This window comes from Aquarana catesbeiana, linkage group LG02 (assembly GCF_042186555.1).
Source record: "Aquarana catesbeiana isolate 2022-GZ linkage group LG02, ASM4218655v1, whole genome shotgun sequence".
Classification (NCBI taxonomy): domain Eukaryota; kingdom Metazoa; phylum Chordata; class Amphibia; order Anura; family Ranidae; genus Aquarana; species Aquarana catesbeiana.
In genome coordinates, this window is record NC_133325.1 from 195,749,188 (window position 1) to 195,767,672 (window position 18,485).

The following is an 18,485-nucleotide window of genomic DNA, read 5'->3' on the forward strand; positions in this document are numbered from 1 at the left end:
AGGCGAACGATCATGTTCTAGGTACCCAGTTGATTTAGTTTAGCATCTAATGGATCACTGTGAATGGGGATATGGGTAATCGAAGAAATAATTTTCAATACCTCTGCAATACCGTGTCAGTTTTGGGCACTGCCAGATCATGTGTATAAAGTCTCCACATTACATTTAGGCCAAATGGGTGTATATCTTCTACCCCAGTCAAACAGTTTGGCAGGTGTCCGGTAAGCCCGATGGAGTATGAATTGAGATAGCTTGTGAGATGCTGATAAGGAGGAAATGGAGGAGAGCAAGACCATATATTTAATACATACACTATATTACCAAAAGTATTGGGGCACATGAACTTTAATGGCATCCCAGTCTTAGTTTGTAGGGTTCAATATTGAGTTGGCTCATTCAGGTAAAGGGGAGCCCAGCACATCAAGGAGCACAAGAATTGATCTGGTACAATTTTATAGTAAAACCCGAAAGTCTCCACTTCTATTAATAAGCGCCATTAGGGACTGTAGTGAATCTGTGGTATCTCCCAAATATAATTGGGTATCGTCCGCATATAAGGATATTTTCTCCTCCCAACAGACCTCTGCGAAAACCTATAAGATTGGGGGCCCTCCTAATCTTGATGGCTAGAGGCTCTACCGCTAAGGCAAATAATATGGGGGATAAAGGGCACCTCTGTTGAATACCCCTATGTAGTAGAAAGGGAGGAGAAATAACATTATTAATGTGAAGCCGAACACTTGGGCCTTATTTCTTTTGGAGTAAATGAACTTTTCCAAATGAAATGTAACATTTTTCATTTGAGAAAAATTTGCAATTCTGCTCCTTTGCTTACATCAGATAAAAATGAATGTCTATTTGAGCTCACCAGGGTAGATTTGATTTAAATCACGGTTTAAATCATGATTTAAGTCCACTAGTAAAAAGGCTTTAAGTCAACTAGATTTATTAATGTATCTTAAATAGAAAACTATCTTTTAGATAGATTTTTGCTCCAAAAGCATTTTATTAAAACAAATTTGACTTTAAATTAAAAAAAAAAAATCATTTTTTTGAATTTTATTTCTTTTAAATCATTAATCTTTATCCGCCCTGGAGCTCACTGATTGGAAACAAAAACCTTCTTACAATGAAAACTTTTGAACAAAAGTCTACTAGTGTATGGCCAGCTTTGGGATGGGGCAGGAATACCCTGGACCAGGAATAGTCAAGATTTGCATGTAAAATCACCTGCCTATGTTTTTGGATCCACTTGTTTTCACTGAATTCTTTTTTACTCTACGCACAGGTTTTTGATTGATTTAAATGAAGTCAAACACACCCACGTGGATATAACTAATACAACAATAGACTGATTTCTCTAGATATGTGTGTTTGTGGCAGTGTTCATTTGTTGTATGGACATGTAGTGTTACATGCATGGTTCAACCATGTCTTGTCTTTTTTTCCTATAGAAAGAGTCTTCCAGGGGAAGACACAGAGAAAAAGAAGATATCAAAATTACTAAAGAGAGAACTCCAGACAGTGACGAGGAGGGCGGTGAATGGGAAACCACTAGAGAAGGTGAGAACATGGAAACAAAATATTAGGGGCATTGGTATTTTATATTTTTATAATTCTTTACACAAGAATTGGGCAGCATATTTATTTAGCGATGGATGTCTTGCACTGTGGTTGATCCTTTTTTTTTTTTTTTTTTTTTTGAATTGGGCGGCACAAAAATATCTGAAGAGTCCTCTATTATTATTATTATTTTTTTTTTTTTCATTGTTTGCAAGGACTGACATATAGGAAGACAGGGAAAACCTTACTGGCTAGTGTGCTCCATATTGATGACTTTTCTGCTGACTGTGAATTACATGGAAACTTCCACAAATGTAACAGCAGTTCTTACTATATAAAACTGTGCATCATAATGGAAATCCACTTAAAATTTTAATTGTACGTACTCTGCCTATTGCTTAAATTTAGAGCTTTTACCAATTGCAATCAGGTGTTCTTTTTCTTTTGACACAGTTGACCAATGTGGAAAAATGAGTGAGTATAAGGTAGGATAGAAAAAACCTTTATGAAAAACCCTATAGTAGTGTTGGGAAACTTTTGTTAAGGGCATGTGTGTTTTTAAAATGGCATTGGTTCATATGTGTGCATCTAGCCGTATTGATGTAATACTTTTGGGGTTTGCTTAAAAAAAAGTGCTGCACAACCTTCATGAATAATCCCTGTAATTTTGTCTAATATGTTTACTTCCTATGATTGTCAACTTCATCTAGTGACCATAATGCTGAAATACCCCAATTAAAAAAAAAAAAAAAAACTATTATGGCCACTGGATGGAGCTGATGATCCTAGAAAGTAAACCTATTACACAGGATTTATTTGTGTTGACTGTGGGGATGCTTGAGACATTTGCACAGCAATTTTTTATTTTTTTCAGAAATAGACCCCGTAGTGTCTTCATGTTAGAACATTAGTGTTTTTAGAGAGTCTTCATAATGTAGAAGTTTGTGTGTGGTGGGGGTTGAAAGAGGGTTGGAGTCATAACCTTGCAGGTTTTAGTGCTGCTAGTGTCCCCACTGTAGTGTTATCTCCTCACTCCCTTTATAGGTGACCATATATGAAATGACAAGAATCCCTGCACAAGGGAGACAGACTGCTGAAACGCTGAACATGGGATTTAACCCTTTCCTACAAGGCTCTTGTTGTTGCACATGTTCTTTGATGAAGTTGTTTTGCTGAATTTCTGCTCCTCTGCCCTGTCATGGGAACTGCCATTGTTAAAGTGGTTCTAAAGGCAGATGTTTTTTTTTTTTTTTTTTTTTTGTACCTTTTATTGCGTCGTTCTATGCAATAAGGTAAAAAACCTGAGTGCAGCTTCCCCCCACCCCTCTTATACTTATCAGAGCCTGATCTCGATTCAGTGCTGTGCCCGAGAGCAACCTGTCTCTCCTCACTAGACTTCAAGGTAGCAGTGGTTGCTGTTGAGAACAGCTGCTGCCAATCACCGCCAGTGAGGAGAGAGCAGGGGCAGAGGTAAGTCTCATTGGATGACAACAACAGAAAAGGTCTGGCGCCAGGAAACTGGGACATTTGTAGCAATGGGAACAATTTCAGTGTACTACTTGTGCCCAATAAGCAGCTATATGGATGAACACACCAGGAGAGGTGTGATAAAAATGCAGTCCCTACATGAGTTGGGTTCACCCTTCCCCGTTTTTGTGGGTTTCGTAAGGGGGCATGAGGGTTCCGCCACTACAGCAAATCTTCAACAAGCCAGTCCATTCTGGCCACCGCCATAAGGTACCACCACAGAGTGAGCAAGCTGATTGTCATATATTTATGCAAGGAGAATTTTAACAGTTTTTTAAATCATCTTATGGTAACAATAATTCAATACATGGTTTATCTTATTGATTTTTGCCTGGTTATCTGTCCACACAAGACTGGCTCGACTAGCGCTCTTTCTTATGGTTACCATTGACTGTATGAGTCTCATTGGATGCACACAGTGCGGCTCGGCAACAAGCCCAGGTGTGCCCTCATTGCAAGTGTGTTAAATGTAGTTAAATATGTGGGGTTTTTTTTTTTTCTTTTTTAGCACCAGAAACAGAACTTGCCTCCTGAGGTGTTTCCTATGTCTGGCTACATAGTGCAGAAATCCAGCACTGCTAAGGTTCACATCACCTGCTGCTTCCCTGCCATTTCTAACCCCCCCCGATTTATAGAACTCATAACTTTCTTTCTCAGATGCAAAGTGCTCTGAAATTATCTGAGATGGAGCCAGTCTTCCATTCACAGAATGCTGTTGGTGTTCTCTGACCGAATAATTTGAATTCTATGGATGGAGGAAGTGGGTTGCTGGAGCAGGCAAGTGGCCCAAGACTTTAGTATTTGCAGCAGATGATGTTCAAGCGGAACTAAAGTTCCAGATTTAAAGACTGCGAGCAGGCATGTAGTTTCTCTTCTGCAATAAAATAATCCTACCTGCTTGCTCAATTTTCTTTGGTATGTACACTGAGCTGTGCAAGTGCATTACAGTATACATTCTGGTAATGCACCTGTGTGCCGGGATGACTCAACTCCTGTGCATGTAGAAAATGCCAGCACGGGACATCGGACCGTTAAAGGAATGGTAAGTATTGGGACTTCAGTTCTACTTTTAAAGATGAATACTGTCAGATAATGCCCGCACTAAGCAGCAGTCAGACAGACCTGGGATGCACTTGATTATGGGTAAGCTATGCTCCTTGTGCTGCATAGCAAAACAAGTTTAAGCACATTTTAGCTTTCCATTATAAATCGAGCTTATTAATTGATCCTTGGGTTTATATTCCTTGCTGATTTGTGTATACATGGTGGACCTATTTGTTTTGTTATTGATGGTAAAATAAACTTGTATGTAATTGGAGCACTTAGACTTGAATTCGTAGTCGAGTTAGTCTTGTGATCTGCTGCATAATTGAATCATTTTGCAACATCATTAAAGGGACTTCCACCCTCAGAACATATAGAAAGCTGGGCTGGGGACTACTCACACTCTTGCTGTTACATTTATATGGCCACAAGCTCCCTTGCACAGTAGGGTAGGTCTGTAGGCTTTATTTCAATTAAAGCATATAAGAAGTGCTTTTATGAATGAATGACTTGTATAGCGCTGCAAATGCGAACTCAATCGCCTCAAGGCACTTGGTCCGTCCTGTGTGGTCCAGCTTGTTAGAAGAGGTAGGTCTTGAGTTTTTTCCTGAAGGCCTGATGGTTTTCTTCCATATGGATGTTGGTCGATAGAGTGTTCCATAGCCGTGGTCCTTGGACTGGGAATCTTCCTTCTCCCTTCGATTTGCGGCAGGATTTGGGAATGTGGAGGAGGTTTTGGTTGGTTGATTGAAGACTGCGATTAGGTATGTAGCGTTTTATTTTCTCGCATAGGTATTGAGCGTTTCCTTGTAGGCATTTGTGGGTGAGGCAGAGGGTCTTGAATGTGATCCGATCCTTTACGGTTAGCCAATGTAGGCTCCTCAGGGATGGGGAACATATTTCAGAACATATTCATGAGTTTAGCTGTATGCCTGGTGGCCAATTTAAAGTAGCTGTAATGCTCCTGCTGTTTGATTTTAATGAGGCCACAAATCCATTGGTATAATATGCATAGCTTGTCTTATAGTTTTATGTCTTGAAACAAGTCCTTTGTGATTTAAGCAGTGGCAAGAAACTTTTCCTTGGGAAACTGATTCACGATAAGATCATTGGCGGCATTCTCTTTAGGGCAGTTAGGTGGATGCTTTTTGGTGTCCCATTTACTTTAGCTCTGCATCTCTTCTATTAGGTAATATTGTCTTGGGGTGTGAATGTATAGGCACCCACCAAGCTATATAATTAATGAATGTTCTGAGCTCCTAACCCTAAACCCATCATTAAAAATCCAGCAGCTGTTTAAATATCTTACCGTGAGACCTAAATAAAAATACAAAGCTTCCTATTTATCTATTACAGTTGATTCAGATAATGGTGATGGCAGTTATGACTATGACCACGAATTGTCATTGGAAATGAAGCGTCAGAAGATTCAGCGAGAATTAATGAAATTAGAACAGGAGAACATGGAAAAGCGAGAAGAGATCGTCATAAAAAAAGAGGTATTTCTAAATCTTTCAGTCCAAAAAGATTGATTGCATATTTTTATGTAACACGATTGCTTTATTTTATAGACCATCAAAGCCAGCACTAAATTCCCCTAAAGTGGTGGTACAGCCTTATTTGCAAGAATAAAAATAAACAAATCCAGTCATACACATGAACTACAATTTAGGGTTGTCCCGATACCACTTTTTTTTAAGACCGAGTACCAAGTACCGATACTCCCCCCCCCCCCCCCCCCCCCCCAAGTACTCACCAATACCGATTACTGATACTTTTTTGTCACGCGACAGTGGTTTTTTTGGGGTGTTTTTTTTTTTTTTTTTACTATTTTGTTTACAATTTGTTTTTTTTGTTTTTTTTATTTTTTACAATGCATTCTTCTTCCTTTTTTTTTAGGGAGGCAGGGGTGGATGGTGTCTGTTTGTTTGTTTTTTATTTTAATTTTTATTTTTTACAATTTTTTTTTTAATTATTTATTGCAGTACTTTTTTTTTTTTTTTTTTATGAACCTTGTGGGGGGGCTTTGTGAGATATCAGGGGTCTTAATAGACCCCTGAAATATCCCCCTTGAGACAGAGAAAGAGACAGAGGATAGAGATTCCCCAGTTCCTTTCTCTGCAGCCTCAGCTGCACTGAAAATGAATGGAGAGAAGACAGTGGCTCCTCTCCATTCATAAACTGAGACATCGTAATCACAGGAGATTACAATGTTTCAGTTATGTGAATGGGCAGAGTCAGCTGACTCTGTCCATACAATAAAGGAAGGAGGAGAACATGGAGAGGTACAGCAGAACGGAGGGGGACACGGAGGAAAACTGGAGGGGGACAGCAGCAGAAAGGAGGGGGACAGCAGCAGAACGGAGGGGGACACGGAGGAAGAAAGGAGTGGAACAACAGAACGGAGGGGACATGAAGGGGGACTTGAGGAGGATGCGGTGACAGTCAGCGGTGATCGTGTGTGGGGGGAGTTGCAAGCACTGATCACCGCTGTATAGATTTCACTAAAGCAGCTGAAAGGGGGGGGGGGAGAGAAGCTTGTAACTCCCCCACTCACCGATCACCACTGACCAGGTATCGGGTGAAGTATCGGGAGCATTTGCCCGAGTACAAGTACTCGGGCAAATGCTTGGTATCGGTACCAATACTAGTATCGGTATCGGGACAACCCTACTACAATTCATACATAATAAAGTACAGAGTGCTTAAAATTTTAAACAATAGATTAACGTGCAACCAAGCAATCCTTACTCAAGTTTTTATAAAGAGATAATAGTTTGTAATAGTGGCTAATTTAAGCTGTGAAATGTGTGGGTTTTAAGGGGAGAAAAAATTTAAATAAAATAGGATCCCCCCCAAAATCCATACCAGACCCTTGTCTGAGCATGCAGGCCAGGAAAGGAAGGGGGGTGGGAACCATCCCAAGCCACATGCCCTCAACATAGGGGATGGGGTGCTTTGCTCATGTTGATGAGGCCAAGGGCCTCTGCCCCACAACCCTGGCTTGGTGGTTGTGTGGGTGCATGGGGTAACATTGGAATCTGGAAGCCCCCCCCGATCGTCACCCCACCATGTGAATGAGTTCGGGGTAAAAAGTATCCCTACTCATTCACCAAAAGTCATAAAAACACAAGACAAATTTTGTTCTTTAAAAAACAAACAAAAGCCCCCGGATGTAAATCAATAGTCAATCACAAATGCCAGCCATGGACCTGCATGGAGGAAAAAAAATGACGTCTGCCGAACACGAAGGCTCCTGTCGCCTGACACTTGCCGTATGACATGATTTGCTTCTCCTCCAAGCAAAGGAGTGTGGTCACCCGGGGACGTCACTGGATGACCCTGCCTCTGACTGCCCTTGGAGACCACACCTTATGATGTCATAGGGGTGGAATTGTCCGACTTCACTGGGTGACCCAGCCCCTGCGATGTCACAAAACGGTCCTCGTGACCACATCTTATGGCATCATAGGGTGTGGTTTTCATGGTAGGTCCAAGGTGACCCCACCCCTATGAAGTCATAGGGAGTGGTCCTAGAGGCGTGGCCTGCTGGGGTGGTTAAGGGTCTGGTATAGATTTTGGAGGAGACCCCAATGACAACAGGGATGACTCATCGCATCAGGGATGCCCCGATTCTTGATGTTGCTTTGAGCGGCCGCTAGATATAATCACAAGAGGGAGAGGGTAACACTAGTAATCCATCCAGCTTGGCCAAATATATTGTGTTGTCTGCATCTGGAAGCTTACTGTGTGTACAGTGTTGCCGTGGGCGGAGAAAAAAAATCTTCAGCAGCTGTGGATTTTGGAAGAAACGGGTGCAGGCTTGATGCAGTCGATCTTTTACTCCCCTTCTGTGGCATTTGTCTAGAAAGTTTCATACATCACTGTTTTTAAGGCATGTTGCTGACATCAATTTCAAAATTGCCTTCTATATTTTTTTTTTTCTTCAAATGGTAAGTTTTCTCAGTTTAATCATTTTATATGTATTCTATTTTCTATTGTAAATAAAATATGGGTTCCATGGTTTCATGAGATTTGCAAACCATTGCATTCTGTTTTTATGTAGATCTTTACAAAGCTTCCCTTTTTTTTGAACTGTGGTTGTACATTTGTATGGCCAGCTTTGCAGGAGACTTAAGCTGGCCAAAGACTTATTTAAATTATTTTTTTTTAGCCAGCGAGCTGAATAAAATAAGATTTCTCCATCCACACAAACGAGGTGGATTGAGTAATCGATCAACTTCTGTTGAACAGGGACAGCCACACACTGATTGAAATTAAGCTGGTCCCTGTTGAAGCAGCCAAATTTGGATCAGAATATGGCCAGCTTTAGTCCTGAGAAAGGTAAGAAGTGTTTTTTTAAGGTATGTGTGAATGGGACAACAAAAGCTCAGTTTTGTGTTTGCCTTCTGCTCTTATGGATCTTTGCATTCTTTCTCAGACTCAGTGTTTGTCTCAGCCTAATTGTGAAGAATTATAAAGACAGTTGTGTTTTTGTGGTTGGTGAGATTAAATGGCAGATCTTGGAACATAAATATGCTTGTCTTGGTTTTTTTTTTTTTTCCTGTGCCCTTTAGTAGCCAGGTTTCCATCCTTGTTTGTTACCGATTAAATTTCCCATTGCTTGGATGCTTGTAAATATTCATAGATCTAATTCCTAAATTTGTTTCTTATAGATTTCACCTGAAGTTGTAGCAAAAATGTCTCCCTCACCAAGTAAATCTAGCAAGTCTCCAAAACGCAAGTCCAGCCCAAAGTCCAATAACCCCACCAGCAAGAAGGAAAAGAGAACTTCCTTAGGAGCATCTCCACCACCTTCAGATTTACCAACCAGGTCAGTTTAAGGTTTTTCCTTTTACGTGTCCTGTATGTGGTTTTAAATACTAGATCATTAATTTTTATTTTTTTAATATTACTCTATTACAGTATTATATAATGTACAATGTGTGTGTTTCTGTAATATATATGTACCAAATACCTTCAATACAGCGGCGCTCAGCTGACCTCATCCCTCCCTCCTCATCCCTCCTTTCCTCATCCCCCCCCCCCCCAGCTGTCAGCAGGGGATCTTGGTGCCCCCCCTGCAGTGCTCGGAGCGGGGAAGAGAGCTCCGGCGGGTCACGTTGCTATAACGAAGGTATTTGGCACAATTATATTACAGAAACGCACACATTGTACATTTAGTTCACACTGGGGATTCCTGACAAGGGAGGGAGATGGGGAGAGAAGTCAGCACATTACGTAAGACCTACCCTGAAAATAAAGCCCTACTGTGTCTTTTGTTAAAACTAATATAAGACCCGGTCTTATTTTCAGACAAACATGGTAGTAAAGCTTGGACTAAATCTTTGTCAGAGATTGATGTGGAGAGAATCACTGTATCCACTGAAGAGCCACAGACAGATTCATGATTTTTGGGTAGTTCGTTGTTCTGGGGAATTTGCTGTTTTTTTTTTTTCTCTTATCCTGATTCTCCTTCTTTAGTTCACTTCGTACCCCTTGTGGTGTTTTAATTCTCCCACCCATCTTTGGGTGTTCCCCATTATACAAAATTGAATTCACAATTCGTTCAGGACAATACAGCAGGTTTGCATTACTATAAGGGTACATTACTCCCCTGCATATATTTATGCACATATGTCATTCTCTGCTGCAGAAAAGTGCTTGACATTTTCCGAACCGAAGTTGGGGCCCCGTATCTCGGGACCACTTGGTTCTAGGAACCACAGCTTTGGATATATTGTAGTGCTGTTTCCACTGGGTTTGCACACCAAATTTGGGGTTCCTAGTAACAAGTGGCCCCGAGATAGGGGGGCCCCAAAGTCGGTCAACTGTGTCCACCTGCAGCAATGTCATTTCAGGACCCTTTGGGTCCATAGACCCCAAATTTTGGCTGCAGCTAGTGGGCATCTAGGAACCCTTAACTACCGAGTTTGAAGTTCGGGGACCTATGGCTGCAAATGGGCACAGTGAGGCATGCAAATGGGCATTGTTGACCCTCTTTTCCACTTACAGTAGCTGCGCATTTCTCACCCTAGGCTTATACTCGAGTCAATAAGTTTTCCCAGTTTTTTATGGTAAAATTGCCTCGGCTTATATTCGAGCATATATGGTACTTTACTTTGCTATTGGCTGCTAAATAAAGTGAAAATAGAGTACTGTATGTTGCTGTAGATGCAAAACCTTTAATCTGGTTCTCTCCCATACCAGATGGGTATTCTGTTTACAGGATGATTGATTGCCAGCATTATTCAATCCACTTTTTGCTGTGAGCTCAAACTGTTGAGGACACATGCTCTGTGGGGGCTTCATCACTCTGGTCTGGCTCACAGTACTGCACTCAATGGGACTCGCACATCATCATATGAGTACTGTTAAGTGGAAACACCCATGACATCAGGGGACTTGTATATACTGTACTTTGCAAACGTGTTAGGCAGGTGTGAACTTATTCTCTCTGGAGAAGAGACTCTTAAAAGGGGATATGATTTCAATTTACAAATACCGTACTGGTGACCCCACAATAGGGATAAAGCTTTTTCGCGGAAGGGATTTTAACAAGACCCGTGGCCACTCATTAAAATTAGAAGAAAAGAGGTTTAACCTTAAACTACGTAGAGGGTTCTTTACTGTAAGAGCGGCAAGGATGTGGAATTCCCTTCCACAGGTGGTCTCAGCGGGGAGCATCGATAGTTTGAAGAAACTTTTAGATAAGCACCTGAACGACCACAACATACAGGGATATACAAGGTACTACTGACATATAATCGCACACCTAGGTTGGACTTGTGTCTTTTTTCAACCTCACCTACTATGTAACATCTTGGAGAACTAACCATCGATCTTCTGTGCATGTAGGCTGCCTCAAATATTTCTCTTAGGCTGCATTCACATCTGAGCATTTCAAAGTCGGGCGTTTTTACCGTGATTTCGCTGATGTTTTTGCCACGATTTTGTACAGATCACCAATGTAAAAGGCAGAAAAACGCCTGTAGTCTGCCCCAATGGGCGTTTTTCAGACCTTTTGCTTCAGGTGACAAAACGCTCAGATGTGAACAGGTGCCATTGAAATGAAGGGGATTTTGCTTGGACGTTTTTCAGGCGTTTTTTTGGTGGGCGTTTTATGAGCTGAAAATGCTTAGGTGTGAATGCAGCCTTAATGTAATCTCAGACACTCTGTTGAGATCAGGGCTCTGTGGGAGCCAAACCATCACTTCCAGGGCTCCTTGTTCTTTACACTGAAGATGGTTCATAGGCCCCTTTTACACTGGGGAAGTGGGTGTGTCGTTATTTTTAGCTTTGCTTGACTGTCAATTTTGCGGCGCTATTCAGCCGCTAGCGGGGCGCTTTTACCCCCCCCCCCACATACACACACTAGCGGCCAAGAAAGGGGTAAAACCACCGCAGAGCGCTTGCTGCCCCATTGATTTGCCGGCGGTATAGCCGTGCTGCCCCATTGATTTCAATGGGCAGGAGCAGTGTATACACCGCTCCAAAGATGCTGCTTGCAGGAGTTTTTCTAGCATCATATGACGACCAGGCGGCGTGGCTCTTATTCTGGGCGGGCGTCATATGACGTCTGTCCATTTAAACAGGGCATGCGCGCGATCATGTGCGCGCAGCCCTGTACCTTCAGCGGGGTGTCACAGAGACGCCGCTCGACACCGAGGTGGGTGAACAGCCATTGGGCATGGCTGTTTACCACGTGATCCGCCGTGATGAAGTCACGGCCGATCACAGATGGTACCACCCCACTTTGCACGCCAGTGGCGGTGTGTTCCCGGGAACACTGCTTGTCACCGACACTGGTAAACAGCCATTGGCCAGCGGCTGTTTACCACATGATCGGCTGTGATCCTTTCACAGCCGATCATGAAATGTAAACATAGAGCGGTATCGAGATGTTACCGGGTTCTCCTCCTCACACACCGATCGTGTGTGAGGAGATTGCAGTAACATCTCGTTACCGCTTACAGTGTACACCAACACACACCGATTGCCCCCCCCCCCCCCCAATAAAGAGGACCTGTCACCACCCAAAGTAACTGTCACCACCCATCAAAGTACCTGTCACAGTTCATCTGAGTACCTGTCACAGTTCATATGAGTATCGAATACCTGTGACCAGGCCATCAGAGTACCTGTCATGTAAACTGCAAAAAGCAAAGCAGAAATGCTTGTGACGGGAGTCACTTTGGACTGGGGGCTTGTGGAACCTAGCTTACCTTGGAGAGCTCTTGAAACTCCTTGTCCAGCTCCACCGCCCCCTCCTACGTGTAAGTTACCCTGTGTCTATTAGGGGCATAGGGTGAACCTCAGCCTGATCTGCACTAATCAGACTCTCTGTACAACCACACTGGACTCAGCGTTTCGTGTTACCCCTGTCATCCAGGGTTCTAGATGTGTGGTTTGTGTTGAATGAATGAAGGGGCTCTTTCACTTGGGACATATTTCTGAACAATATCCCCAAGAAATATATGAAGATAAATGCCACCATTCGTCTGACCATTGCTAGATAGTTTGGGGGTGGGGGGGTTTATGTGTTGAATTGCCTGTATCCCATTGTTTGTCTGCCTTGGAAGCAAAGTATTATGGGATGTACTGTGTATGTGGCTTAGATGCTATTTTTCTGCACCCCAGTTTCTACGTTTTCGTGCATAGTTGAGTCGCTTGGTTTTGTTTTCAAGTCGCTGGTATGGATTTTTAGCAGCAATTCTTCCATGAAGACCACTTCTGCCCAGACTTCTCTGTACAATAGATGGGTGTACCTGGATCTCCTCTAGCTTCTGCTAGTTCTGTTCTGATTGCACTGCTGGACATCTTCGGATGTCGAAGTGAAATAAGCATGCTGTGTCTTTTATCTGCTGCATTAAGTTTCCTTGACTGAACGCTGTGTCTACGGTCCTCAATGTTGCCAGTCTCTGTGCTTCTTCAAAAGAGCTTGAACAGCACAATCCTGAAACCCCAGTTGGCTTTGAAATTTTTGCCCGGGACAGATCTTGCTGATGCAGTAGAACTATCTTGTCTTGTTGCTGTGCTCAGTCTTGCCATGGTGTATGACCTGTGACATGAAACTGACTTCCACATTCTCTCCTCCTTAGTAGCAGTTTTGGCTGTTCCTTACCTAATTTTAAGCCTCTCACACAGCTGTTTCTGTTTCAGTTAATGACTGGGTTTCAATCTACATATGAAATTGATGATCATTTAGCACCTGCTTGGTGTAGTTGGTTAATCATACATCTGACTCTTGTGTAAGAATTGATGCTGGATTGAAACCAAAGGGTATGCACACCAAATATTGATTTGATTTTTTGTATTTTGTAAATTGATACAAAATAAACAATTGTTTTTTTTTTTTTTTTTGTTTTTTTTTTAGGCCTCATTCACACGAGGCGGACTCCGTTTCCACGGAGCCCGCCTCGGTCTGCCGGCTCAGCGGGAGATCTCTCCGCTGAGCCGGCGGATGACGGGTCCCTCTCTGCTCACTGAGCAGGGAGGGGCTTGTCAGGCACCACTGCTGCCTATGGAGGGATCGGATGAAAATGGACAGCATGTCCGTTTTCGTCAGATCTCATCCGATCCGCCAGCGACAGATCTGGACGTAGGGCCATCCATCTGCTTTTAGGGGATCAGACAGGGTCGGACATGTCTCCGCTGACATCCGTCGCTCCATAGTCTAACATGGAGCGCCCGTTCAGGTCTGCCGTCAAAACTGACAGGCGGACCTGAACAGTCCGATCGTGTGAAAGGGGCCTAAATCATTCTTACTTTACAGTATTTATTCACACCTGCCTAAAACTTTTGCATAGTACTGTTTGTTTTTGGTTTTTTTTTTTTTTTTACTTGTAAAAATTCAGTCATATACTAATTATTTGTAAGGGGAACACCACCATAACTGTGTTTGAAATCTATCGTAGACATTCCAAAGGAGCTCAGAGCAAGAAGAAAGGACCTCGGACTCCAAGTCCACCACCCCCAGCTCAAGAAGAAGTTCCTGTTTCAAAGAAACATAAAGATAAGCATAAGACAAAGGATCGTGTTGAGGAGAGAGTCAAGGATGTAAAGGAAAGAGGCAGGGATGTTGAGAAGCACAGAGACCGAAAAGACAGGCTAAGGTTAGCGTTATATGCCTTGTTTTTCATCTTTCTGCAACCTGTTAATAATTTCTTTGTAATAGCATTACTATTAAGCTGTCCTTTTAATGGCACTTGGGTTGTCACAGGAGAGCCTGACACAGGACCCACCCAGAATGACCTTTACTGCTTTGGCTAAATTGCTTCCACACATTCCTGGTATGTTTGCGATTTGTGCTCCATAAGCTTCAATGTAGGGCAGGTGAAACATGAGGGGTCTAGTAGATTACCTTTTAGAATCACTTTAACCACTTCAGCCCTGGAAGATTTGGCTGCTCAATGACCGGGCCATTTTTTGCGATACGGCACTGTCGCTTTAACTGACAATTACGCGGTCGTGTGACGCTGCACCCAAACAAAATTGATGTCCCTTTTTTTTCCCCCACAAATAGAGCTTTCTTTATGTGGTATTTGATCATCTCTGTGGTTTTAATTTTTTGCCCTTTTTAAACAAAGAGCGACCATTTTGAAAAAAAACTCAATATTTTGTACTTTTTTGCTATAATAAATATCCCTAATTTTTTTTTAATAAAGCCCTTTTTTCCTGTTTAGGCCAATATGTATTCTTCATATTTTTGGTAAAAAAAATTGCAATAAGCGTATATTGATTGGTTTACGCAAAAGTTATAGCGCCTACAAATAGGGGGAAAATGTATGGCTTTTTTTTTTTTTTTACTATTTTATCGGGACTGCAACATGGCGGACAGATCGGACACTTTTGACACATTTTTGGGACCATCGACAACTATACAGCAATCAGTGCTATAAAAATGCCCTGATTACTGTGTAAATGTCACTGGCAGGGAAGGAGTTAACACTAGGGGGGATCAAGGGGTTAACTGTTTCCTAGTGTGTGTTCTAACTGTAATGGGATGGGAGTGACTGGAGGAAATGACAGATCGTTGTTTGTAGCTACTGTCTCTCCTCACAGAACAGGAATTTGTGTGTTTACACACACACCCATCCCTGTTCTGGCTCTCGGCCCACCCGGCAGTCATCGCGGCCATGCGCATCGGCACCCCCGCAGTGCAGCTGGTGCACGCGCCTGCTATCCCGCTTAAAGGTACCGATGTACAGCTACGATAGTTCGTGGGATCGTGCCGACCTGCCGCAGTATATTGATGGTGGCTGGTCGGCAAGCGGTTAATGGATAGAGGCATTTCTAAGTTTGTGATTCATACCTTACTAAAAACAAGGAAAACCACCTCCAGGAAGATCTCTTATCGTACCTGGAAATCTTATTTTGCCTGGTGAGAATGCAGTCAATTCAGCCCAGGAGATGGGCTGCAAATAGGTCTTGACTTGGCTTCTAGGCCCCTTTTTAAAAGTTAGGTATTGACCTTATTCATCCTCTTTGCCTCTGACATCACAGTCCCTTGTAAAAACCTTTATTGAAGGTGTTTCTCATATTGGGCCCCTGTTTCAGCACCTTTTTTCTTTTTTTTCTTTTTTTTTTGGACCCTAATTTGGTTCTCTCTCTGCCTTGCACAAACCAAACTTTAATTCTTCAGGGATGTTCTTCTGAAGGTTTTTGCTGGCAAAGTAGCCCTTTATCTTGTCTGTGAAACATTTCTAGAAAGGCGGCATTGCCTGTAAAGGGTTTTTTTTTCATACTTTATTGAGCGTTCTTGCCATTTTTCTCATACATCTCTATTTGATGATGGGCGGGGGGGGGGGGTACCTCATAATTATCCAAAAGTGTTTACAGACCCGCCTATTAGTTTAAGGGTTGTTTACGCGTAACAACCAGCGGGGTCAAGGAGTGTGTTATTAGAAGAATTCTTCAGTGGAACTTTAAAGTGTGAACCATTGGCATGCTGTGTTAAACCACTGGAATTAATAATGGGCCATCTGGGGTTCTTACCTGGACGTACTGACTTGCACTTACATTCCTTGTCACCTTAAGGCTTACTACGTGCCTCTCATTTCCTGCATTCCAATGCCTAGTTTGCGATTGGCACTTTGCTCCCTAGCTCCTCTAACCCTTCTCTGGATCATTGGGGAGCATTTCAGTGATCAGATTAAGGCCCCTTTCAAACTGGGGAGCAGGCCCCATCGGCGGTAAAGCGCTGCTAGTTTTAACGTCACTTTACTGCTGTTATAGCGGCGCTTTTCGGCCGCTAGCAAGGTGCTTTTAACCCCACTAGCAGCCGAGGAAAGGGTTAAAACCACCTGGAAAGCGCTGCTGACAAAGCACTTTGCAGGCGATTCGGCAGCGCTGCCCATTGATTTCAATGGCAGGGGCGGTGTGGGAGTGGTGTATACACCACTCCCACACTGCCCCAAAGATGCTGCTTGCAGGACTTTTTTCTCTGTCCTGCAAGCGCACAGCCCCAGTGTGAAAGCACTCGGGCTTTCACACTGGGGAGGCTTGAGAGAGGCGCTTTACAGGTGCTATCTTTAGCGCTAAAACGCCTGAGAAGCGCCCCAGTGTGAAAGGGGTCTTATTGCACTCTCTACCCAAAATCTGTACTTTTTCCTAGGAAGTTGCATTTTTTTCAAAGAGCTATGTTTGGGAGAGGGTCCAATTTGAAGATCCCTTTCCACCTCATACAAGTTTCTTTTGGAACTTCACGCTGCATCTTATCCCTCCTTTCTTGCTAAATTGGAAAGATTTACAGATAACTTTTTCTGACCCTCAAAAGGAGTGTATACTTTTTTTTGTTTTTTTTTGTTTTCTCGTTTCTGTACTACCCTCTTTTTATAATATATTGAAAAACTTGTTGGGTGTGCACGGATCCAGGCACTATGCTTACTATGGTCTGAGGTTGTCTGAGCATAAGTTCCTTTCCTGCAACCACTCGGAATCCAAGAGGTCTTTCTATATACCCATTGTACCAAGTCCTTTCTCTTTATTTAGATATACTTTTGACATTTCCGCACATGGATTCTAGTTGTTCAATGTGGTTTTTGTATATCGTACTGTACACCTCTGTGGATATTTGTATTTTTATAAATGTACTTTTGCAGAGGACTGGAATATACGTTCGACTTATGTATGGAGTCAATATTTATCTTATCTGCTGCAATCCTCTAAATAAAATAAATTGCTGGAATTGATATTGCTGGACACTGATTCGAGAGATGCAAAGAAGATCAAAGAAAAAAAAATTGTTTTATATAGAACAGACTTGTGTATAGGTCTTTTTTGATACTGCGTAGCACTTGATTTTCTATTCTCTTTGCACTCTATATTTCATATAAGACTGTACTATGGTTTTTCATATTTATTTACTTTTAAGATTATACAACATAAGATTTGAGTTTTTTCAAGAGTTGCACCTTGTATTAATATACAGTGGCAAGAAAAGGTATGTGAACTGCTTTGAATTAACTGGTTTTCTGCAGTAATTCGCCATAAAATATGATCTGATACTCATCTAAAACAATAGACAAACAAAATGTGCTTAAGCAGATTACTACACAAACCATTCTAATTTCTCTTGTCTTTATTGAATACACTCATTAAACATTCATAGTGCTGGAGGAAAAAGTCAGTGGAATTAATAGCTGGTTGAACCTTCTTTGGTAGCCACTAGCTTCAGGCAAGGCCATTTGGTAGCTTTGTATCAGCCCTGCACAATGTTCAGGAGGAATTTCCGCTTTACAAAACTGCTTCAGCTCACACATTTGTAGCATATCTCGTGTGAACAGCTCTTTTGAGGTCATTCCACTGTATCTTTATGGGGTATGGGGTTAAAGTGATTGTTAACCCCCCCCCCCCCCCCCCCCCCCCAAAAAAAACAAAAAACAGATCCTGTTCCTTTAAAGCATGTTATACAGTACAGTGCTTTTGGTGTGTCATTTGGCCCCCTGTATACCCTAAAAAACCTGGCTGATCCTGCCTGGCTATACCCTCCCCTCTGCAAACAGACCACCATAATCATGGCTGCTGAGCCCTGACATCGCAGATTTTTTACAGAATACAGGCACAGGGACACATGTTGTTAAGGTACAGAGGGGATAAGACCATTTAATAGAAGTGGGTTAACGACCACTTTAAGGTCTGGGCCACTCCAAAAGGCATATTTTCTGTATCTGAAGCCAGTCATGGTGTATTTTGTTTGATACTTTTTTTTTTGCCACTGTTATTGTATGTCTAGGGAGACCTTTTTATGGTCCGCTGCTGGGACAATATAACTTTTTTTTTTTTTTTTTTTCTAATATCTTAAAATGTATTTGTCCCACTGGCAGCATCTCCAATCTTCGCTCACAGCC

General features: G+C 42.3%; 1 protein-coding gene across 6 annotated transcripts in view; it reads left to right on the plus strand.

Moving 5' to 3' along the window:
• ZC3H13 (zinc finger CCCH-type containing 13) overlaps positions 1–18,485 on the plus strand; it is a 113,253-nt gene that overhangs the window by 18,646 nt on the left and 76,122 nt on the right. For all 6 annotated transcript variants that reach the window (XM_073614151.1, XM_073614152.1, XM_073614154.1 and 3 more), the window contains 4 exons: positions 1,455–1,563; positions 5,491–5,633; positions 8,811–8,968; positions 14,052–14,249. In XM_073614151.1, coding sequence (XP_073470252.1) covers positions 1,455–1,563; positions 5,491–5,633; positions 8,811–8,968; positions 14,052–14,249 — 608 coding nt within the window. The remainder of the gene's footprint in view (positions 1–1,454; positions 1,564–5,490; positions 5,634–8,810; positions 8,969–14,051; positions 14,250–18,485) is intronic.